Here is a 25,369-nt window from a genome sequence, read left to right as displayed (position 1 = left end):
AGAGAGACAGAAGAAGAATCAAGAGAAAGTGTTATGTGGGAATCCAGGACCAGAGAATGCTAAGACGGGTAGTCAAAAAGGTCAAATGTTATAGAAAAGTCAGGCTGAGGACTGGAAAACCCATTTCATTTACATTTAAGAGGTTTTGGTGACCTTTTTGAGAACTGATAGCATGCACAGTGGGGTGAAGTCAGATGGCAGTGAACTGAGAAGACCTCAGGAAGGAGGAAAACAAATAGTGAGAGGAGGAGAGAGGGTATTTGCTGGTGAGGAAGCTGGGAAGGAATGAGGGTTTTTTAGGATGAGAGGACATTTGCAGGCTGATATGAGGGGTTAGTGAAGCAGAAACAGATACAAGGGGAGGAGCATGAATGAGGAGGGAAGAGGGCCGCTTCCTCTGATGATGATGAGAGGCAGGAGTGGGTACCTCTGTGGGGAGACGGGGAGGTGGGGAAGACGGCAGCTGAAGGAGCTCAAATCCAAATACCCCTCTATCCATTATAAAGTAGGCAGGTCTACCTGTTGAGAGTGAAAGGGACAGAGAGAGTGACGGAGGCTTCAGGAAAGGGACCCTGTGGGAAGCTGGAAAGAGCTAAAGATTTCCTGGCAGCACCAAGGACTCAGCTGGGGCTGGAAATCATAATTTTGTAACTGAATCAATCCACAAGGTTCTGTGTTTCCTCTAGAAGTGCTAAGCAGGCCTGGGCCCTGAGTGGAGGAAACCAGAAATAGGCTAATATAGGACCAGAAATGGTCAGAGGAGAGGCAGAGATCGTTAAGGCAAAGGAAGTGAGGATGGTGATGAGAGTGTATTTGAAGGGATTGATCATGGAATCTGCACCTGGGAGAAGAAACTAAATGAAAGCTGATAAACTGAGAAGATGGAGAAGAGTAAGGAGAAGAGAACTTGATGTGATTGAAAATAAGTTTCATGGGAATGGAGGAGTGTTGAAAGTGGGGCTTTGAGCACCGAGTGGAGTTTCAGAGTTCACGATTTCAGGGGTAGGGCAATTCTGTGGAATAAGATTCAGGATGTGGCCTCAGTACGTGGCCTTAGTGAAGTGGCAAAGAGGGGGAAAAATCATTGCAGTGGGGACAGTCAAGGAATTACAAGGCTGGAGTGTCTTCATCGTGGATCCTGAAGTCATTCCAGAAGAGTGGTAAATAGTAAAATGCTGAGGATATTTACTATTCTGCCCAGATTCATATGATTTTAAAAACTGATAAGCATGCCTTCAATGCAATCATTGATAAAAAGTTTTTAATTAAAGAAAGGCCTTTGTCATGTCACTACTATGTCTGCATGTTGATCTTTTCAGTGGCATCTAACAAAGAGATCAGAGATTCACAACTACGTGAGGCTATTCTTTTCCACAGGTTAAGAGTCACATTGACTTCAGGTCTCTACCTCTCCCTTTAAATCTAATTTGGGATCTCGAAGATGGCAGAGTAGAAGGACATGCATTCACCCCTTCTTGCAAGAGCACTGGAATCACAACTAACTGCTGAGCAACCATCGATGGAAAAACACTGGAACCTACAAAAAGGATACCTTACATCCAAAGACAAATTAGAGGCCACAGTGAGATGGTAGGAGGGGTGCAATCACAATAGAATCAAATCCCATACCCGCTGGGTGGCAACCCACAGACTGGAAAGCAATTATACCACAGAAGTTCTCCTGCTGAGTGAAGGTTCTGAGCCCTGCGTTGGGCTTCCCAGCCTGGGGGTCCAGCAATAGGAGGAGGAGTCCCCAGAAAGTCCAGCTTTGAAGGCCAGCGGGATTTGATTGCAGGACTTCCACAGGAATGGGGGAAATAGGAACTCCACTCTTGGAGGACACACACAAAGTCTTCTTCTCACCAGGACCCAGGGGAAAAATCAGTGACCCCATAAGAGACTGAGCCAGACTACCTACTAGTATTGGAGGGTCTCTTGCAGAGGCAGGGGACAGCTGTGGCTCACTGTGGGGACAAAGACACTGGCAGCAGCAGTTCTGGGAAGTACTCATTGGTGTGAGCCCTCCTGGAGGCCGCCATTAGCCAAGAGAATTCAGCACCACCAGACCAGCTTTGCAACAAATGCTAAAGGAACTCCTCTAGTCAGGGCAGAGACCAGAAACTTAAAATAACCTTGTACATATATAGACTGCTATATCAAAACCTCATGGGAACAGCAAGCCCCAAAACTACAATAGATAGACACACACAAAAGAAAAAGCAACCCAAACACTACACTAAAGATGGTCATCAAACCACAAAAGAAGAGAACAAAAGAGGAAGAGAAGAAAAAAGACTTACAAAACAAACCTAAAGCAATTAAGAAAATGGCAATAGGAACATACATATCAATAATTACCTTAAATGTAAATGAATTAAGGGACTTCCCTGGTGGCGCAGTGGTTAAGAATCCACCTGCCAATGCAGGGGATGTGGGTTCAAGCCCTGGTCTGGGAAGATCCCACATGCCGCAGAGCAACAAATCCCATGCACCACAACTACTGAGCCTGCGCTCTACAGCCCACAAGCCACAGCTACTGAGTCTGCGCACCACAACTACTGAAGCCCGTGCACTCTAGGGCCTGTGTGCCACAACTACTGAGCCAATGTGCTGCAACTACTGAAGCCCGCAAGCCTACAGCCCATGCTGCACAATGAGAAGCCACTGCAATGAGAAGCCCGCACACTGCAACAAAGAGTAGCCCCCACTCACCGCAAATAGAGAAAGCCCACACACACCAACGAAGATCCAACACAGCCAAAAATAAATAAAAATTTTTTTAAATGTAAATGAATTAAATGCTCCAAACAATCCTGCAGTACTAAGAGGGAAGTTTATAGTAATACAACCTTACCTCAAGAAACAAGAAAAATCCCAGATAAACAACCTAACCTTACATCTAAAGGAACTAGAGAAAGAAGAACAAACAAAACCTAAGTTCGTAGAAGGAAAGAAATCATAAAGATCAGAGCAGAAATAAATGAAATAAAAATGAAGAAAACAGGGCTTCCCTGGTGGCGCAGTGGTTGAGAGTCCGCCTGCCGATGCAGGGGACACGGGTTCGTGCCCCGATCCCGGAAGATCCCACATGCCGCGGAGCGGCTGGGACCGCGAGCCATGGCCGCGGAGCCTGTGTGTCCGGAGCCTGTGCTCCGCAACGGGAGAGGCCACAGCAGTGAGAGGCCCGCGTACAGCAAAAGAAAAAAAAAAAAAAAATGAAGAAAACAATAGCAAAGATCAATGAAACTAAAAGCTGGTACTTTGAAAAGATGAATAAAATTGATAAACCTTTAGCCAGACTCATCAAGAAAAAAGCGAGGGGACTCAAATCAATAAAATTAGAAATGGAAAAGGAAAAGTTACAACTGACACCACAGAAATACAAAGGAGCATAAGAAACTACTACAAACAACTGTATACCAAGAAATGGACAACCTGGAAGAAATGGACAAATTCTTAGAAAGGTACATTATCCCAAGACTGAACCAGGAAGAAATAGAAAATATGAACAGGCCAATCACAAGCACTGAAGTTGAACTTGTGATTAAAAAACTCCCAACAAACAAAAGTTGAGGCCTGATGGCTTCAGAAGTTCTACCAAACATTTAGAGAAGAGCTAACACCTATCCTTCTGAAACTCTTCCAAAAAATTGCAGAGGAAGGAGAGCTCCCAAACTCATTCTATGAGTCTACCATCACCCTGATACTAAAACCAGACAAAGATACCACAAAACAAGAAAATTACAGGCTAATATCACTGATGAACATAAGACGCAAAAATCCTCAACAAAATACTAGCAAACAGAATCCAACAACACCTTAAAAGGATCATACACCATGATCAAGTGGGATTTATCCCAAGGATGCAAGGATTTTTCAGTATACACAAATCAGTTAATATGATACTCCACATCAACAACCTGAAGAATAAAAACCATATGATCATTTCAATAGATTCAGAAAAAGCTTTTGACAAAATTCAGCACCCATTTATGATAAAAACTCTTCACAAAGTGGGCATAGAGGGAACATACCTCAACATAATAATGGCCATAAACGACAACCTACAGCTAACATCATACTCAATGGTGAAAAGCTGAAGGCATTTCCTCTAAGATCAGGAATAAGACAAGGATGTCCACTCTCACCACTTTTATTCAACATAGTTCTGGAAGTCCTAGCCATGGCAATCAGAAGAAAAAGAAATAAAAGGAATCCAAATTGCAAAAGAAGAAGTTAAACTGTCACTGTTTGCAGATGACATGACACTATACATAGAAAATCCTAAAGATGTCACCAGAAAAATACTAGAGCTCATCAGTGAATTTGGTAAAGTTGCAGGTTATAAAATTAATACACAGAAATCTCTTGCATTTCTATACACTAACAACAAAAGACCAGAAAGAGAAATTAAGGAAATAATCCCATTTACCATTGCATCAAAAAGAATAAAATACCTAGATATAAATCTACCTAAGGAGGCAAAAGACCTGTACTCTGAAACCTATAAGACGCTGATGAAAGAAATCAAAGATGACACAAACAGATGGAAAGATATGCCATGTTATTGGATTAGAAGAATCAATACTGTGAAAATGACTATACTACTCAAGGCAATCTACAGATTCAATGCAATCCCTATCAAATTACCAATAGCATTTTTCACAGAACTAGAACAAAAAATCTTAAAATTTGTATGGAGACAAAAAAGACCCTGAATAGCCAAAGCAATCTTGAGTTAGAAAAATGGAGCTGGAGAAATCAGGCTTCCTGGCTTCAGACTATACTGCAAAGCTACAGTCATCAAAATAGTATGGTACTGGCACAAAAATAGAAATATAGGTCAATGGAACAGGATAGAAAGCCCAGAAATAAATCCACTCACCTATGGTCAATTAATCTACAACAAAGGAGGCAAGACTATACAATGCTGGAAAGACAGTCTCTTCAACAAATGGTGCTGGGAAAACTGGACAGCTATATGTAAAAAAAAATGAAATTAGAACATTCTTTAACACCATACACAAAAATAAGCTCAAAATGGATTAAAGACCCAAATGCGAGACCGGACACTATAAAACTCTTAGAGGAAAACACAGGCAGAACACTCACAGCAATATTTTTTTTTGATGCATCTCCCAGAGTAATGGAAATAAAAACAAAAATAAACAAATAGGATCTAATTAAACTCAAATGTTTTTGCACAGCAAAGGAAACCATAAACAAAACAAAATGACAACCCACAGATTGGGAGGAAATATTTGCAAATGATGTGCTCAACAAGGGATTAGTCTCCAAACTTTACAAACAGCTCATGCAGCTTATATCATCAAAACAAATTACCCAATCAAAAAATGTGCAGAAGACCTAAATAGACTTTTCTCCAAAAAAAACCATATAGATGGCCAAAAGGCACATGAAAAGATGTTCAACATCGCTAATTATTAGAGAAATGAAAATAAAAACTACACTGAGATATCACTTCACACCAGTCAAAATGGCTATCATCAAAAAGACTACAAACAATAAATGCTGGAGAGGATATAGAGAAAAGGGAAACCTCCTACACTGTTGGTGGGAATATAAAATGGTATAGCCACTATGGAGAACAGTATGGAGGTTCCTTTAAAAACTAAAAATAGAGCTACCATATGATCTTGCAATACCACTCCTGGGCATATATCTGGAGAAAAACATGGTCCAAAAGGATACATGCACTCCAATGTTCATTGCAGCACAGTTTACAATAGTCAAGATATGGAGGCAACCTAAATGTCCATCGACAGAGGAATGGATAGAGAAGATGTGGTACATATATACAATGGAATATTATTCAGCCATTAAAAAGAATGAAATAATGCCATTTGCAGCAACGTGGACAGACCTAGAGATTATCATACTAAGTGAAGTAAGTCAGACAGAGAAAGAGAAACATCATGTGATATCACTTATATGTGGAATCTAAAAACAAATGAACTTATTGAGAAAAGAGAACGAGACTCACAGACTTAGAGAACGAACTTATAGTTACCAGGGGGGAAGGGTGGGCAAGAGGGGCAGTTAGGGAGTTTGGGATTGACATGTACACACAGCTATATTTAAAATGGATAACCAACAAGGATCTACTATATAGCACAGTGAACACTGCTCAATATTATGCAACAACCTAAATGGGAAAAGAATTTGAAAAAGAATAGACACATGTAAATGTATAACTGAATCACTTTGCTGTACACCTGAAACTATCACTATCACAACGTTGTTAATCAACTACATTCCAATATAAAATAAAAAGTTAAAAAAAAAGAAATGCCCCCCAAAATGTTTGCAAGTGAATTCTATTAAAAAGACATGAAAGATATGAATGAGACTCAGGGGTCCACAAAAGAGAAAGTTGTATATTATGATAACAAAAATAACTGAGGATGCCTTTTAGAAATAAAAAAGAAAAGTCTCCCATGAAAATAAATAAGTAAATCTAAGTTGGGAGCCAAACCACTAAACTAAGCCTCAATTTGCCTTCTCTTCAACTTGAAGATACCTGTACTTCTCACCCAAGAGGCAGGCAAGACCTTGTTCTTGCTATAAATGCCTACTGCTGGCTCTGAAAAAAAAAAAAATTGATTTGAAGGACGAAGTAGACACTTATGTGGACCAACCACACCGCCCATTTTCCTTCCCCCACAAAGATCTTCATCTTAAAAGAGGCCTGTGGTGCAATCCCAGGCCCTGAGTAGCTCTGCTACTTGGTTTTACAATTGACTAAAGCTGCTCCTGTAGCAGATGAAATACCATGTGATTTTTGTAAGAGGCTGTTACCCTCTGGGCAGTGGACTAGTAGTTTTATTTTTCTTTTCCTCCTCCTCTTCCTTTTTGCTTCATAATCTTTTTTCAAATTATAACTTTTATGAAATCCAGATAAAAATAGAGAAATGTAGAGCTACTCTGTTAGGGCTAATGGGGGGTGTCCATAGGTCAGTTCAGTCACTTTCTTTTTTTCTACCTCCAAATCAGTCCCCTACTTTCCCAGCCCCCCAGCCATTACCCTAAGCATTTAAAGTAACTTCTTAAGGGCTTCTTGCAGCAGCTGGTTGGGGAGGGGTAGGGCGGTGGAAGAACATTGCATTTTCTTCCCTTCTAGCAGTGGCATTTTAAAAGTCTAATATTCAGTAAAGACAATATGCAACAGGTTCAGCAAATTAAAATATCTGGGTTATTAAAAATATATCTTAAACATGACCCTAATTCTTGATATGTTTCTAACAACAGCTGGAGAAGCACAGTAGGACCGTAATCAGATCCCCACCAGGCCCATAGGAATGATATAACTAATAGAAGGTACAATTAGGTGGTTGCCAGGAGCTTGGGGAAGGGGAGCATGGGGAGTTACTGTTTAATGGGTACAGAGTTCAGTTTTGCAAGATGAAAAGTAGATGGACCGTGGTGATGATAGCACATCAGTGTGAATGTACTTAATGCTAATGAATGTATGCTCAAAAATAGTTGGCAAATTTTAGATGGCAAATTTTATGTAACGTGTATTTTATCATATTTTTTAAAGGGCAGTGATTTCTGGAATATCATCCAGCCATTAAAAGTAATAGTCATTCAGATTTTGTAGCAACACAGATAAAAAGGCTTATGACAGTATGAATTTTTTTAAAATGAGGGCAAAAAAATTCAGTTAATATCTAAAATATATAAAGAACTCATACACTCAATAGCAAAAAAACATAAACCTGGTTTTAAAATGGGCTGAAGATCTGTATAGACATTTTCCAAGAAAAGACATACAGATGGTCAACAGGTACATGAACAGATGCTCAGCATCACTAGTCATCAAGCATATGCAAATCAAAACCACAATGACATACCGCCCTACACCTGTTAGAATGGTTATTATTGAAAAGACAAGAAATAACAAGTGTTGGGGAGGATGTGCAGAAAAGAGAACACTCACGCACTGTTGGTGAAAAAGTAAATTAGTACAGCCACTATGGAAACCTGTATGGAGGTTCTTCAAAAAATTAAAAATAGAACTACCATATGATCCAGCAATTCCACTTCTGGATATTTATCCAAAGAAATCAAAAACACTAACTCAAAAAGATATATGCACCCTCATGTTTATTGTAGCATTATTTACAGTAGCTGAGATATGGAAACAACCTAAGTGTCCATGGACATATGAATGGATAAAGAAGTTGTGGCATCTATATACACAATGGAATACTACTCAGCCATAAAAAAGAAAGAAATGTTGCCATTTGCAACATGAATAGAGCTTGAGGGCATTATGCTAAGTGAAATAAGCCAGACAGAGAAAGACAAATACCATATGATCTCACTTATATGTAGAACCTTAAAAAAAAAAGAAAAAGAAAAACAAGCTCATAGATTCAGAGAATAGATTGGTGATTGCAAGAGGTGAAGGGGATGAAAAGGTACAAACTTCCAGTTATAAAATAAATAAGGGATGTAATGTACAGCATGGTGACTATAGTTAATAATACTTATTGCATATTTGAAAGTTGCTGAGAGTAAATCTTAAAAGTCCTCATCATAAGAAAAAAATTTTGTAACTATGTATGGTGATGAATGTTAACTAGAATTATTGTGATGATCATTTCACAATACATACAAATATTGAATCATTATGTTGTACACCTGAAACTAGTATAATGTTATATGTCAATTATACTTCACTAAAAAAAATTCTACATATGATTGTGATTATTTAAAGCAAATCTATAGAGATTAGCAGGAAATACACCGAAGTGCTAACAGAGGATGTGGTACACACTTTTTCCACACTCTGTTCTATATGTCAAAAAGTTTTATACAGGTAAAAACTTTCACAATGAAAAAAAAGTTTCAAATATTTTTAAATGTTTAAAGCAAAGTAGATTTCTTCCTGACCATAGTGGTTTCTTCACATCACTTCATGTCCCTAGTAGACACACAGAGAAACAATCCGCTAAAGAGTTATTGGGTTTTTTTCAAGTATTTACATATATTTATTGAGTGCTATTTAAGTACAGGGCACTATCCTAGATATTGGGGATATGGGTTGAACAAGAAAACGTCCCCACCATCATGGGACTGCCATCTAGTGAGGAAACACAGCTAATAAATAAATAAACAAACAAAAATATACTGGATATTGATAATGCAGGGAATTAAAATAAGTAATGTAAAAAATAGTAGCATTTTTAGATTGGGAGATCAGGGAAGGCTCAAAGGATGTGAAATTTGAGCTCATATCTGAATGACAAGAATCAGACTTGGGAAGAGAGATGAGCAAGCCAATGCCAAGACCCTGAGCAAGAATAAACATGCCTGGTTTGAGGAACTGAAAGAGCCATTGTGTCTGGGGAGTACTGGGTAAGGGAGTGGTATGAGGTGAAGACATTGCCCCTTCCTTCAGGAACTTGTGATGAAATAGAGCTTGCTAGTCCTATAGATAGTTCCTGACACTTCTCTTTTAGCATAAACTTTCAGATGACTTAAAATTTACAGTATTCTGCAAAGCAGAAAAGTCAAAACTTTTAAAAAAGAATTAAATCTCCATTTTTTTTCTGTAGACTATAGTTTCCTCATCTGTAATCAAAGGGATTGCATGGCAATGTTAGCCTCAGAGAGGAAGCAGATATTAATGCACATTCCATAGAACGAGTCCATGCTAAGAAATCCAAATTGTTCTCCAAAATCAAGGCTTACTTATCCTTCCCATACTCGAACTTCCCAGGTCCAATTCGAAGTAGACTGCCATTGAGCCACTTAGGAAAATGTCCCCGGACTCGAGCAGAGATGATCTGCGGAGTCTCCTCCACCGTGGTTAAAAGTGATGCAATACACGGAAGGCTCTTCCGCTTACTGAAAATCACTTTTTTCTCATGAGTATTTTCCACGTACTTCTTCAACACTGTGAAGAGGAAATCAAAAGCACAAAAATTTTACCAATCTTCTATGAACATTCCTGTTTCTCCATAGACAATAAACTCATCTACTGGTAAGAGAAGTATAAACCTAACACCAAATATAGTCCCCAAATTCCTCTCCTTCCTCATTCTCAGACCACCAACTCTTTGGTTCTCCATTTTTGAACCACAATAATCCTTTTTGTGTTCTTGCAGTACAAATCTGCCTAAGAATTAACTCAGGACTTTAGTTACCCCTATTGTCATTTCTCACAGTTGAACAATGCTGGTCTTTTCACAACACTGAATCTACATGCTAAGCATAGATGTACTAATAGCTACACATCATTGTTATAATAAAAAATACCCACCATTCAATATTATCATAATTACATTGACCTTAGTACTTTAGGTACACCAGAATGTGATCCCAAAGATTTCATAGTGATTTATGAGAATTTAATAGGATCTGCAATTTAATTTCTGCTATTTTTTTTAATTTTTATTTATTTATTTATTTTTGGCTGCGTTGGGTCTTTGTTGCTGTGCACGGGCTTCCTCTAGTTGTGGTGAGCAGGGACTACTCTTCGTTGCAGTGCGTCGGCTTCTCATTGCGGTGGCATCTCTTGTTGTGGAGCACAGGCACTAGGAGCATGGGCTTCAGTAGTTGTGGCATGTGGGCTCAGTAGTTGTGGCACTCGGGCTTAGTTGCTCCACAGCATGTGGGATCTTCCTGGACCAGGGCTCAAACCCATGTCCCCTACATTGGCAGGCGGATTCTTAACCACTGCGCCACCAGGGGAGCCCCTAATTTCTGCTATTTTAATGGTACACACATGAATGAATATGGCATTTTCCAGGAAAAAGGTATCATAAATTAAATTATGCAGTGAAACCTGGTCTGAAATTACCTGAAATTCAAAAGCCACAAAAAAGTTATTATTTTATAATAGAGACCTGAAAATTATCCCTTTATTTCATATTTATTCAGTGTTCACAGGCAGTATTTCCTAACACAGAGGGGTGGTCAAGTACATAATTAATTAGATACTATAAAATATAGTCCTTTATTTTATTTCATAAAACTTTAACAGCGATGAAGTCTAAACTAGAAAACCTAACTAAAACATAGGGACACTATTGTTTTAGCAAAACATTTTATAATATTGTACCTATTATCCCACTTCTTTCAACTCTTTCAAAAATTGAGTTTAGAGCACTTGAGTCCTTCTACTTTCCTATAAGTAACAATTTGGTCAAACCCAACTATTTCCTGATTTCCCAGAGAAAATTCACTTTCACCCTGAATGTCCTTCCCACTAATCTATCCCTAAGGAAATTTTATCTATTGTTCAAAGTCTACCTGAAATGCTATTTCCTTTAAGAGGCAGCATAGTGTAATACTTAAGAGTGTGGCCCAGGCTCTGACTGGCTCTAGAATGCTTGAGTTCAAATCTTGGCATTCCATTTTCCAAATAATTAGCCTTGAGGAAGACCACCTCTCTGTTCTGCTTCCTCCTTCTAGGATGGGAATAATAATAATCCTTATTGCTCCTAAGGCTATAAATAATAAACAAGTTAGGTTATATAAAGTTTTTAGAACATAGTAAATACTCAAAAAAATTTTTGTCTTTTTTTATAAATTTTTTTTTGATTGGATTGGGTCTTCGTTGCTGCATGCAGGCTTTCTCTAGTTGCAGTGAGCAGGGGCTACTCTTCATTGCAGTGCATGGGCTTCTCATTGCGGTGGCTTCTCCTGTTGCAGAGCACAGGCTCTAGGCACCTGAGTTTCAGTAATTGTGGCACAGTGGCTCAGTAGCTGTGGCTTGCGGGCTCTAGAGCACAAGCTCAGTAGTTGTGACGCATGGGCTTAGTTGCTCCATGGCATGTGGGATCTTCCTGGACCAGGGATCGAACCTGTGTCCCCTGCATTGGCAGGCAGATTCCCAACCACTTCACCACCAGGGAAGTTCCTCAAACAACCTATTCCCAACCTATTATTATTTATGTAGCTTTCAATGACCAATCAACAAGATGTAATATCTTCTTTCTTTGAATTATTTATTCATTCACAAAGTGATAGGCACTGCTGAGGGATAAAAAGTGTTAGAACTCAGATGTAAAGGAACTCACTGCCTAGGAAACAGACATACAAGTAGATCATTTATACTGTAGTCAGCGTTTTGTTTGAGCATTATTTCTCAAGGTCTGGCCTGGGGTCTACTTGTAACAGAAATACCTGGTGTTATTGCTAATGTGCAGATTCATGGACCCCACTCTGGACCTAATAAATCAGAATCTCTGAGGTAAGGGCAAGCAGGTATTCTTAGGCATACTACAATAAAATTTGAGAGCCACAAGATTAGAGATATAAAGAGGATGCTTTGAAAACGTAGAAAAGGAAACCCTCTGGTATTTCTCTTACTACTTTTATTATTATTATGCATATTTATCCTATTTTCACTCTTAGATTAAAATAAGTTCCCTGAGGTCAGATCTTTTACTCCCCTTACTTAAGTAGAAGTAAACTGAATACCCTGATTGGGTATTTGTCTTAATAGAGATTCATGAACTTAAAACATTTTACATTTTAGAAAACATTTACATGTTTATATGTTCTGTACTCCATAGCATGCTGGTGGCAGTTTATTATATATTATTCATATTTTCCATAGTGCTTGATATTGTAGGCAACAGCTCCTTAAACCCTTTCCCATTCTTAGCTTCTGAGACATTGCACTTTTCTAACTTTCCTGCTTCCTCTTTGTTTGCTTTATGCCAGCTTCCTACTTACTAGCTAACAACCTTAGGCAAGTTACTAATCACTCTGAGCCTCAGATTTTTCAATGATAAAATGTGGATAATGAGAATAAAAGGCAGATAACACTTCCTGTTCAAGTCCATCATCATAATTAAATGTAATAATAGTAGATAATTTCCAAAAGTTAATTCCCTTTATTGGTTCCTCTTCTTATCACCTCGTGAATGTGTTCCTAAAGTCTGACCTTGGACCTTTACTCTTTAACCTCAGCACTCTCCCTTGGTAATCTCATCTAGTCCCTTATTTTCACCAATTACTTCTTGCAGGTGACTCTCAACATGTCAAAAGAGAATTTTTCATTTTCTCCCTTCCAAATCAATTTTCCCACTTGCTAAATAACCTAGCTTCAAAATCTCTGTGGGCCTTGAATTTGTCTTCCTTCACTGTCTCCCTAACATTCAATAAGTGGTTAAATTCTGCTGATTATACCCACACAATGCCAGGAAGAGGACAAGGGGATGATATAGGGTAGCCATTATAAATTACTAGGGCTCAGAAGTTTGCAAGGGTGCCTGGGACAAATCCCTTGTAAAGATTTTTACCAGTCCACCTCTCCTGGGCAGCTCCCCCAATTTTTCTTCCAGCCTGAACCTGTTCTCATAAGCACTGATGCTTCATATTCTCTTGCCTAGCAGTAACTTCCTTTCTACTGTCATAATTTAGGTCCTCACAACCTCTTAGATGGATATTATCACAGCCTCTTAATTGAAACTAGATAGGGAAGCTATCATCTATGCCAGAGCTTCCTAATTGGTGGGCCTCTTGATCCCCTTAGCCCTTAGGATGGCCAGAGCCCCCATGTCAATCACCTCCAGCTCTACGCAGCTCATGGGGTTCCAAATCCCATCCAATTTACTCCAGTATGCAGTAAAAATATTATCATTTTCTATGTGAGCTATAACGTAAAAGCATTAGGGAGCACTGCTACTGAATTCATCTTCTAAGCACAGATCTGATTGTGTTGTATATTCCTCCATAAAACCTTTACTAATGACTCCTCACTGTCTACCAAATAAGGTCTGAACTACTTGGCCAGGCATTGATGAAGGCACTGTACAGTCTCACACCAACCTACCTGTCCAGTAATGCCTCTCACTAATACCTTCTCCTCCAGCCAAACTGGACCACTCTCCAATCTCTTCTCATCATAACCGTATACCTGTCTTCACCTAGGATATTTCTCATCTACTTAAGGTGATGCACCCTTCAAGATGCAGTGCCCACGTCACCAGCTTCATAAACACAATATCCCCATTTCATATAGTAAGAACTGATTCTCCTTAGTCTGAAATCACACAGCATCTCTTTTAGCTCTCTTACGGCATTTGTCTTACTTCACCTAGTGTGATAAAGATGAATTTACTTTAGGACTTCTACTACAAGTATTCCTTAAGTACAGGGTCTTGTTTTTGTCTCCACCCCATTACCTAACACATTGCCTTACATAGAGCAAGCACTACATTATTGAATTAAATAATTTATTTTTTTATTTTTCATTTTTTTGCAGCCCTGAAATTGAGCATTTATTCTGAAATCAGATGCATTTTTAAATAAAATATATTTTATATACTGCCCCTTTCTCAAAAGAAAGCAGCAAGACTCAGCAATTAATTATCCAAACCTAATGAGGGAAACGTTCACAAGTGACTGCAGCCTGATATTTATCAGAAAGATATAACAGCCTGGGCAGTTGTTATTTTCCCTCTTCAGGTGCCATCCTCCCATAAAGCAGGTTTCAAGAACAATGGGAATGTGTGGTTGAAGGACAATGAGGTTTTTTTCTTGTTTTTTGTTTTGTTTTGTTTTTGAATTTTATTTTTTATACAGCAGGTTCTTATTAGTTATCCATCTTATACATATTAGTGTATATATGTCAATCCCAATCTCCCAATTCATCACCACCACCCCCGAATTAAATAATTTTAAAGTTTTTAGTGCATATCAGTATGATGTCTAATAGCTCTATATCAGCCAATTTCAAGAATAAAATCATGTAAGTTAGTAGATACAATAGAAAGCTACAAAACAATAAACAGAGGTTTTAAGGAAGTCCCCCAGAATGCAAACAGAAGAACCAAACATTTACATTAGAACATGTAGCAGTGATTTTCAAATGAGAAAATTCTAAATAGTGAATATTCTTCCTATTGCAGATCCAAGAGAATTCCTAAACCCTGAATTCCACCCCTTTATGTTGTATAAAATATACAAACAGAAAGGCTGTTTCCCTGACAACAAGTAAACAAATCCTGACTCAATCTTCTTTAACTCCCAGCTCTGCAGTGCTGCCGCCTGTATCTGCTCCACACAGATTGGAAAACTTCAGAAGCCCCTAGTATTCTTCAGGAAAGAGGCACAGAGATCTAAGTTCAGGCTGGTAGAAAAAGGAGAAAGAGGAAGAGGAAGGGGCAAATCCCCTACCTGGAATCCAGTGTACTATCACAGAAAGGAAACCAGTTACAATGGTAGAAAGTTTGCTGACAAAATGTAGAAAGATTTGAAAAAACATCTTTGTATTGAGTTCAGTAGCAGCAGATCCTGTGATTCCCAAATCCTCACACGGACTGGCAGTGAAACATTCACTTCCTGGGTTGTCCCTGGCTCACTGACAGAATAGAAGGGGGTGGGGATTAAAGGGCAGGACTTCAAAATGCCTGCAACCACTCTTAGTCTCATTTCCAGAACAAGTATCCCAACAACCTGTCTATAGTAAGTTGCTGTTAGAAATACTGAAATTGGACCACCAATAGTGGTCTCCCTCCCTAAACTTTCCTCTTTCAAATCTGTCCTCACACTACAATTAAGTCAGTTGATCCAGGGGATCAATTTCATTACGCCACTCCTCTCCTCTGAATGATTCAGATCTCCTCTTCCTTTACAGAATAAAGTCCAAATTTAATCTGTCAACAAAGGACTTTACAATCTGCCCACAACGTATCTTTCATCCTTTGTCTCTCTGCCTTTCTAGCATTTCACTTTTCCTTTTCTATTCACTTAATTTGCAAAACATTCTCTAATCATCTAGTATGACTAAAGCCCTGTGAAGGTATACCCTTAAAAAACTAATAACCATTTATCATTTTATTAATTTAACAAACATTTCTGAGCTCCAATGTATCAAATACTGTGCTACAAATTGAGAACAGATTCTGTCCTGCTCTCTAGCAGTTTAGATGATACACTATTCCCCTTTGTGAATTCTCAGCCCAGTAAAATGACTTACCACGTTTTTGTTCTTCTGTGCCTCTGAACAAATTTTTCCCTGCCTGAAATATCCTCCTCTCTTTTTAAAAAACCCATTTCAAAATCTACCTATCTGACCCCCTTGCCAAAGCCTTCTATTAACTCCCACTAGGAGTTAATAGCAGTGCCACAGAAATACTTTTAACATTGACATATCATGTCTTCCTAGCAAAGACACGTAAGTGTATTTCAAGAAAAGAATGATTACACAGGGAGATCAGCTCGGTGCCTTGTGACCACCTAGAGAGGTGGGATAGGGAAGGTGGGAGGGAGACGCAGGAGGGAGGAGATATGGGGATATATGTATACGTATAGCTGATTCACTTTGTTATAAAGCAGAAACTAACACACCATCGTAAAGCAATTATGCTCCAATACAGATGTTAAAAAAAAAAGAGTGGCTAAACTTGTCAGAAGGGAGAACAGAGTATCTTAAACTATTCTGTACTCCCCACAGTGTCTAGCAGATCATGATGTACAAAGAGACTCAATATATATTTTGATTTGTAATTAGTGAAAAATAATTTATAAACTTATGAAATCTTATTGAAATGAGTGATAAGTATAAATTAAAGGGCAAATATATTCCTGCAATAGCATATTTCCAGTTGTGAGATAATTATTCTCATGTGGATGGTACCAAAGACATCCAATTTGATTAAAAAATAAGCATTAATTAGGCTTTCAGGAACTTTTTCCCCAGGAGGTAGCTGTTCTGACCAGTAAACACACTGTGACTAAATATCAGTTCCCTAGTCTTATACACACCCAATGAAATGATCAAATTTAACCTGCACAGGGAAAAACCAGATGCTGAACAATGGTGACACTATTAAGATATAACAAATATAATACGAAATCCACTCTGAAACAATGTTAGCCTTATCTTTCACATTAATAACAAATGCTTAGAAAAAAAATAACTCAAGAACATTTCTTAATGATGATGGGCCAGCAGAGTCATCTTCGTATTTAAACATTAAATAACTCTAAGGTAACAGAATAACTCAAGATCAAGCTGATTTGTCATATCAACTCAGAGACAGTCTTCCTGTTGCACTCAGTATTTAAAAATCTCATTTATATGGATGGACCTAGACTCTGTCATACAGAGTGAAGTAAGTCAGAAAGAGAAAAACAAATACCGTATGCTAACACATATACATGGAACCTAAAAAAAAAAAAAAAAAAAAAATGGTTCTGAAGAACCCAGAGGCAGGACAGGAATAAAGACACAGATGTAGAGAATGGACTTGAGGACATGGGAAGGGGGAAGGGTAAGCTGGGACGAAGTGAGAGAGTGGCATGGAAATATATACACTACCAAATGTAAAACAGATAGCTAGTGGGAAGCAGTTGCATAGCACAGGGAGATCAGCTCAGTACTTTGTGACCACCTAGAGGGGTGGGATAGAGAGAGCGGGAGGGAGAAGCAAGAGGGAGGGGACATGGGGATACATGTATATGTATAGATGATTCACTTTGTTATACAACAGAAATTAACACAACAATGTAAAGCAATTATATTCCAATAAAGATGTTTAAAATTTTTTTAATAAAAAATTTTAAAAATCCCATTTCTAAGCTTCATTGACCTCCAACCTATCCTGTGACGTTAACATATCCCTCTACAAACCAAGTAATTTTTTCCACTTAATAACCAATACTTTTAGTAAATATTCTTTTATTTCACTGTTTTCAGTGCTTTCTTGTATGAATATTTATTATATGTGGTATATATGCCTTAAAATAGTAATTTGATGAAATGAGATTTTAACATTTAGAAGGCATCAAGGCAAACATGCTGTCCACCTGAGGAATACCAAGTTCCCTGTAGTACTGCCTGTAAATATGTCCAAATTTGTGATTGCTTATATAGGCAAAATATACAAATAATAGATTGAATTATGTATATGATTGAACAATTGGTGCTGTGATTTTTAAAAATCTGATCAATATAGCTATCACATATAATTATATAACATAAAAAGTTTTCAATAAAATCATAGCAGTACCTTCCAACAAAGGGAGGATTTTTTCAGCTAGATAAATATTAGAGATTTCCTAGTCCGAATTCAATTTCTGAATTATAATAGGATTGAAATGACTCACTGAGATTGACTTGTTTAAACAATCTCTTTACTTCTGGACCACTAATCTTTATCCTATACCACACAGCTAGCTGCTAAGGCTTCTAAATATACTTCATTAACTGTACCATTGATATGGCTGATGTGTAAAAAAGTCAATTCACATAAAGTTCTGGTTAGTAATTTCTGGTTTTTATTTTACCACAAGACAATAATTTTAAACCAAATTTTTATTAGCAATGTATAATAATAATAGTGAAAATAATCAAATGGTAATATTAAATAGCAATAGCACAGTTTAACTACATATTGAGAAACTGGACAAATTACTTTTGGGTTTTAATTTTTTTCAATGCTGACCATGAAAAACATCTTAAAACTATTCCAAAGCTATCTATCTGCTATTTAAACAAAATATTCTAAAAGAAAAAGTGCAATATTGTTAAATATTATCGAATTAACTCACTAAGTCTTCTTTTAGAAATTTAAGAAAGGTTAGGAGGTTTAAGAAAAAAAAAGAAGAGGATCCATATACAATTTAAACAGTTTACACTTTTATAAAATATGACAAATATTTGACTCTCAAAAGAAAAGCTATGTATCATATTAATGTCCAGCTTAATGCCCCTTTTAAATCGAGAAAAGAAATTTAAGGAGTTTCCCCTTCTATATTTAAGGTATACATTTTCTTAACAACTGGAGAGCATTCAGAGCACAAATGTCATTCTTTTATCACAACAATAATGGGCTTAAATTCTCAGCTTATTTTAAGTACACAATTTTATCTGTGTAGTGTGTTTGCAATCACTGTAAACCTCTGTCTCAGGAGCTCTCTTTTCTGTATTAGAAAGTTTTCAATAGTATTGGCTTCTTTGAAGAGTCCATCTATCTCGTCAATATAAGATGCATCTACTGCTGCTCTCTCACTAATGGGGAAAAAAAGTTTTACATTAAACTAAATAGTCATAACATCTAAACACACTATCATAGTGACGTGTTCTATTATGCTATATTTGTTAGCTATTTCATTTAAATGGCTTTGTACATCAAAAAGCTTCATTAATTTATAAACACTGCTCAGTAAAAGTTAAATTAGTTCCACAAATATTTTTGACTACTCAAAGTCCCTTGACACAGCAGAATGTGTATCTTACACATTATAATTCTAATATTAAACTATATACATTATCTTAACAGCCACACAAACTATTATTCAAATACAGTGACTGTCCAGTAGTTTTAAAAAGCACCTTATAGGGCCTCCCTGGTGGCGCAGTGGTTGAGAGTCCGCCTGCCGATGCAGGGGATACGGGTTCGTGCCCCGGTCTGGGAGGATCCCATGTGCCGCAGAGCGGCTGGGCCCGTGAGCCATGGCCGCTGGGCCTGCGCGTCCGGAGCCTGTGCTCCGCAACGGGAGAGGCCACAACAGTGAGAGGCCCGCATACCGCAAAAAGAAAAAAAAAAAAAAAAAGCACCTTATAAAACATGATAGTCTCAGGCCAATAGAATATTTAAATTCAGCCTTCAAATGTATATTGATAACATTTAAACATTTCATAAATATATTTATCTTTAATATCACTCTATTATTATGGTTAACTTCACCAAATGGTATCTTTCTGAAAGTTTTTTCATAAAATTTTAAGTGTTTTATCATCTATTGATAATTAGAGAACAAAATATATCCAGCCTTGTTTCAGCTCTGAGAGTATCAAAACAAAAGATGTTTAGTGGAAATGGTAGTCTTTGAAATTAAACAACTAATCTATTATAAGAAACTGAGGTAGAATAAAAAATTTCAAAATTATAATTACTAGATAGGTTTTGTAGCCCATGCACTAAACTTCCCATTACGGAGTTTCCAGAAGAAAACTTCTGTGTTTAAAATAAAGACTCAAGGGCCTCCCTGGTGGCGCAAGTGGTTGAGAGTCCGCCTGCAGATGCAGGGGATACGGGTTCGTGCCCCAGTCTGGGAGGATCCCATATGCCACGGAGCGGCTGGGCCCGTGAGCCATGGCCGCTGGGCCTGCGCATCCGGAGCCTGTGCTCCGCAACGGGAGAGGCCACAACAGTGAGAGGCCCACATACCGCAAAAAGAAAAAATAAAATAAAATAAAATAAAGACTCAAGAGAATATACTATAAGTACTTGCCTTAAGATCTCTGCATATGTAGACAACATTAGATTAATTTCCTTGCTCATATCTGTTCAAAAATAAATCACTAAGTTAACTATAATAAACTTTCCATATTATAGTATCAATGTATAGAAATACAAGCACTTTATAGATCACCATTCAAATCTTTCTCCAGGGCTTCATCTTTATAAAATAGTCCAGAGCTTTCAGAGAAAGAAGAATCTGATTTTCCAAGAGAGGACAGTTGTGGACTAGCTGGCATTTGAGGCTAATAGAAGAAAGTAGAGAAAATACGTAAATTGCTAGCAAGATGCTTAAGATATATACATTGTTAAAAAAAAAAAAAGCAAATAAAACTTCTTTCAGAAAAAAGCAAACATGCTGGAAATTATATACTCTTGTGTCCTGATTAGTTATTTGTAATTTTATTAACCAGGAAACTTTTAGGCACAACTTTGTTCAACGTAATAATTTTATTATGTGTTTAGACTTTGAAAATAGTATTAATCCCCTGATGAAAAAGTTTCCTGTATCTTGAGCCAGCAGATGTTTTCCATAGCAAAAGAGCAAGACTTTCATTTGGATAACAGCCATATGCTTGCAAATTTTTGCAAGATAACATAATCTTTAAGGGAACAATGTTCCAAATGTAAACAGATCAATTGGTGGGGTAGTGGTGAAGAAGAGCAGGATACAGTGCTTTTTTCAAAAATATCAGCAAGTATAGTACCTAGGTATCCTACTTAGATATCAAAATAATTATGTAAAGTCTTATGTATTATACAGGCTTGAACCCACTTCTGTCTCTAGATCACAAATTACCACAAAGAAACCTCCCAATAGTTTCCTGGAGGCCTATACTTAGTGAAAAGGCAGCTGGAGTCAACATAGTTCCTGCTGGGACAATCCCAGCTCTGGGAATATGAAGACACTAAATTCCATTTATCAGTAGAATTATCTTAAATGAAAAAAAATTGAGAAGTTCATAAAATAAAAGAGTAAGACTCCACAAGCACAAAGATTACCTCCAACTCTCTTGGTCTCTTGCAATTTCTAGTATCAGGTTTTACAAGGTGACTGGCCATCATATTCTGGAGGCAAGAGCTGCAAAGTTTAGAGCAATGTCAATTTTAGGTACAAACTCATGCTGCAGCTCTCTTGAATCCTTCCCTTTCTTTCCACTCCTCCTGCCACTGTTAGTTTGGGCTCTCATTATTTGTCACTTACCTAACCTACTCAAATTCTCCCTTCTCTGTTTCATTCTACCAACTGCTGTTTGGGCAGTCTTTCAAAACTCTGATGACTGCATTCCCTTAACTCAAAACACCTTCCCTTGACCATTCATTGCTCCAGACTAAGCTCAAATTCTACGGTAGAGCATCCAAAGTCATACATCACCTGGGCCAGCCTACCATCCCCATGATTTTCTTCTATTCCCGCTATATACAGTCAGCCAAGCCTGTCTCTTTAGCACTTTCTGCCTTGTCTCAGGATTCATTCAGGATTTTTCAGCCTTCACAAAATCTTCACGTTGAAACAAATCTTACAGTTCATCTAATTCAATCTCAGTTTTACAGATGGGAAAACAGAGGCAGAGATAGTTGACCAAAGTCAAACATGTAAAACTGGGCCAGACTAGAACCAAGATCTCTTCTAGTCTAAAAGAGACTTCTGTTTCCACTGTCCTATCTTACCTTCATAGAGCATCACATTTTACTTTTAAATTACTTTCCCATAAATTCTTAAGATAATTTCCCTGGGAGTGGGAAAGATTAAGTTTAAACTTGAAAAATGTTGAAACCTAGAATGGTATAGTCTCTACACCCTAACAGATAAGGATCTCTGTCTACACTCAAGTTATCATTTACTTTGCTTGCTTTTTGAGAAACTCTGCTGACCTGGAAAATTGTAATGAATCTGTTTGCTTAGTCATGTATAATATTCATATATATGATAGAAAGACAGCAACAACAGATAATAAAGATGTCTGTCTAGTACATTCCATATAGTGCTTCTATATTCCTGTCAGTACCTTTCTAGCATATAAATTTAAGCGCTATAACGGTAAGACGTAGAAAATATTACACATGCACAGTAGTGCTCACTCTGCCTTGGGAAGTTTGAGACTGTTTCAGAGAAGCGAACACGAGAGTGGTTCTCGTCTCCCTTCCTCTTTTTCTCTTCCCTTTTCCTTTCACACCTCTTCTCGCCTCTCTCACAGTAAAAGAACATGCATGTATGTCGAATCAAAACTCTTCTCATTAGGTAATTCTGCTTCTGTAAAAACAGATTTTCTGTCATAGTTTAAGCCCTCAGCTGAATCAAGGCCTGGTCTAGAGGCTGGGCCTCCACCTGTGACAAATACCGTTCACAGCCACCGACCCCGGCTGTGCAATCTGAGGCGTTGGTGCCTTCGTCATTACCAAGCACTACCCCCAGGCCTTGTGCAGCCGTTTTCTCCTCACCTTCTCTTTCCTCCCACCGCCATCTCGGCCTCCCAGGCCATCCCACCTATCTTGCTTCTCACTTCCCGCCGCGCCCCTCCTTTCCTCCCCACTAGCGTTTCAGCCCCACTAGAGACCCTGCGGGGTAAGCGTCCACCCTCTCTCACTGCCTTGCTTCACACCCTGTCACACTCTCATGGGCGCTCATCACCAGCCCAAGAGCTGTCCGCGGCTCGGCGGCGTCGGGAGCTTCCTCGTCAGCCAAAGCACGGGAACGAGGAAGCGCCGCGTACACGTGAGTGCGCAGGCTCGGGGAGGCGGCTTTCCCAGCGTGCAGCGCGCAGATTACGGGAGGCGTCTGCCCCGCCTCCCACGCTGCCAAGGAGGGGGGGATTTGTCCCGCCTTGCTTCTCCCTTTGGAGTCTCCGTGAAACAGAACTCGCCACCTCCGAGTGAGTGTTTGTGGAAGAAGGGAGAGATCTGAGACTGGTTCCTCAAGAAAGACCAAGGAAGAACTGCCAGAGGAAGGCCGGGTGTGTCCCAGCCTTTTGGAACCTCAGAAAAGGAACACGAAATAGTAGCACACCACCACCACTTTCCAAGTAAAAGTTACATCCTGTCCCAGGTGGTGGGTCTGCAGCAACGGTTTAAACCTGAGTTCCCCTGGCCCTCAAACCGAGACTTTGTATCCAGAACCTCCGTTCCTTCACCTCTTTCTCTTTGGTGCAACCAAACTTTCGGAATCACACCGGTTGAGAAAATTCCCTTCTTGATGTGTCAATAACTTATCAACTTCATTGGAAGCTTTGAAAAAAAAATTTTGTAACACACGTGGCTCACGTATTTGAGGTTTAGCTTTATGGGGAGCTTTAATGTGGTGACTTTGACCTGCAACTTGAAAGACAGACGTTCCACACTTAATGCTCCGTTAGTTGTGGAAGAAAATAAAAAGCATATCACCTCATAAAACAAAGGTCAATAACACTTCCCATAAATTCCAGGTCCACAATCTTACACCTTAGCAAATTATGTTTAACACATACATATTATTTTTTTCCCTTTGGCTTGTTTAAATGTTAGTTGTCAAGACGTAAGTATTGTGTGTATATGTTTATTTATTGGTTTGTGGAAAAGCCAATTGTTTCAAGTAAGCTCCTAGGAAAAAAGTACTCGGTTTAACTTGAGTTGGCATTATTGTGAAATGTAAGTCATTTAATAAAGCTAGACTAGTGATTATGGTGCAGTTATTGATAGTCTTTAAAGGATTCTACTCACTATCTGAGGACTGATAGCAATCTGTATTGAAATGTTCCCTATTTGTGATAAAATGAAGGGAAAAGTAATGAGTTTTTCCTAAAGTTAATGCACTCACTTTAAAAGATTCTTTTATTCTGTTACTATGTCATAAATTTTTTGATGTTAACGTGTCCTCTCAAGAAACAAAAAATATAAAATTTTTTAGATTTTTAATGCCCTTACTTGGTAAAATGTAAAGTTATCCACTCAGTGTTTATCTCTTCTTCATTACTGTCATTATTGTTGTTATTATTCTTAATGGTCCATCAAATCCGAAAGTCTGAGAAATACTGACCTAATTCCTCTCCCAGCCTTCACATTGTATGATATCTAAACAGGTAGTTATCTAGTTGTTAAAATATTTCCAGGAAAAAATGATTCCACCTAATACATAAATGTTTACATCAGATTAAGAGAACAGCATAGACATTTTATTTTTTAAATCTCTTCTCTGTTGTATAAGCTACATGAGTGAGAATAAGTGAGAGGGCACACAGGGTTATAGTTGTCTGGTGCTTTAGAATATTCAAAGAATGAGGACACGGGGAGGGGGAAGGGTGAGCTGGGACAAAGTGAGAGAGTGGCATGGACATATATACACTACCACATGTAAAATAGATAGCTAGTGGGAAGCAGCCGCATTGCACAGGGAGATCAGCTCGGTGCTTTGTGACCACCTAGAGGGGTGGGATAGGGAGGGTGGGAGGGAGACGCAAGAGGTAGGAGATATGGGGATATATGTATATATATAACTGATTCACTTTGTTATACTGCAGAAACTAACACACTATTGTAAAGCGATTATACTCCAATAAAGATGTTAAAAATATATATATGCTCTTATCTAGGATCTCACAAAAAAATAAAATATTCAAAGAGCTGTCATCATCTATTTAATCTTTACAAACAACCCTGTGAAGTAAGTAAGACATAGAGACATTTGGGTTGCTCTATGTCAAAGGAAAAAATGTCCCAAAAGTAAGAAATGGGTGAATTATGCATTATATATCTTTATAGCTGGAGAGAAATAATTGGCACTGGACCATTTAAAATTAACTTGCTTAGTGTTCTGCTTATTTAAATCACAGTTTACTTAATGCTTTTGTGGAAATTGGCCCGATTGGACAACACAGAGGATAAAAACTTATCATTTCAGTTTCAATCACGTGTATAGTCTTATCATACACTGTTTTAATATATATAAATTTATTTATTTATTTATCTTTGGCTGCGTTGGGTCTTCATTGCTGCAAACGGGCTTTTTCTAGTTGCTGCACTTCTTAAATGTGCTTTTTTTTTTCTTCTGATAGTCACTGTACCAAGCACCTTCAGCCATCCTATCTTACAATTCCTTTGTAATCACTGCTGTGGACATGATGTTTTATGACCTTATGAAATGAAAACTCTATCTTGTTAAA

The 25,369-nt window shown here is 38.2% G+C and overlaps 2 protein-coding genes across 3 annotated transcripts in view; both read right to left on the bottom strand.

Annotated features, from left to right (window-relative positions):
• BCO2 (beta-carotene oxygenase 2) overlaps positions 1 to 15,293 on the bottom strand; it is a 46,329-nt gene extending 31,036 nt beyond the window's left edge. For both annotated transcript variants that reach the window (XM_060103436.1, XM_060103437.1), the window contains exons 1-2: positions 15,163 to 15,293; positions 9,721 to 9,925 (exon numbers count right to left, since the gene is read on the bottom strand). In XM_060103436.1, the coding sequence (XP_059959419.1) occupies positions 9,721 to 9,925; positions 15,163 to 15,250 (293 nt within the window). In that variant the 5' untranslated portion in view covers positions 15,251 to 15,293. The remainder of the gene's footprint in view (positions 1 to 9,720; positions 9,926 to 15,162) is intronic.
• Positions 15,294 to 18,855: 3,562 nt separating this feature from the next.
• Positions 18,856 to 21,299, bottom strand: TEX12 (testis expressed 12). Its single transcript, XM_060103438.1, has 4 exons — positions 21,237 to 21,299; positions 20,368 to 20,479; positions 20,227 to 20,278; positions 18,856 to 19,000 (listed from the first exon to the last, which is right to left on the bottom strand). Exons 1-4 carry the CDS (start codon positions 21,297 to 21,299, stop codon positions 18,856 to 18,858), a joined length of 372 nt encoding a protein of 123 aa, XP_059959421.1.
• Between the last annotated feature and the right edge of the window lie 4,070 nt (positions 21,300 to 25,369).

Source organism: Mesoplodon densirostris, chromosome 7 (assembly GCF_025265405.1).
Source record: "Mesoplodon densirostris isolate mMesDen1 chromosome 7, mMesDen1 primary haplotype, whole genome shotgun sequence".
Lineage (NCBI taxonomy): Eukaryota > Metazoa > Chordata > Mammalia > Artiodactyla > Ziphiidae > Mesoplodon > Mesoplodon densirostris.
The sequence above is the reverse complement of the archived record's forward strand: the minus strand, read 5'-3'. Positions and strand labels throughout refer to the sequence as shown.

Bases quoted from the DNA above. Each gene is read 5' to 3' on its own strand.
- TEX12 (XM_060103438.1), bottom strand. From the start codon at position 21,299: ATGATGGCCAGTCACCTTGTAAAACCTGATACTAGAAATTGCAAGAGA. The intron at 20,480-21,236 runs GTAATCTTTGTG...TTCTTCTATTAG, and splicing joins AGAGACCAAGAGAGTTGGAG to CCTCAAATGCCAGCTAGTCC. The intron at 20,279-20,367 runs GTGATCTATAAA...ATTTTTGAACAG, and splicing joins CCTGGAGAAAGATTTGAATG to ATATGAGCAAGGAAATTAAT.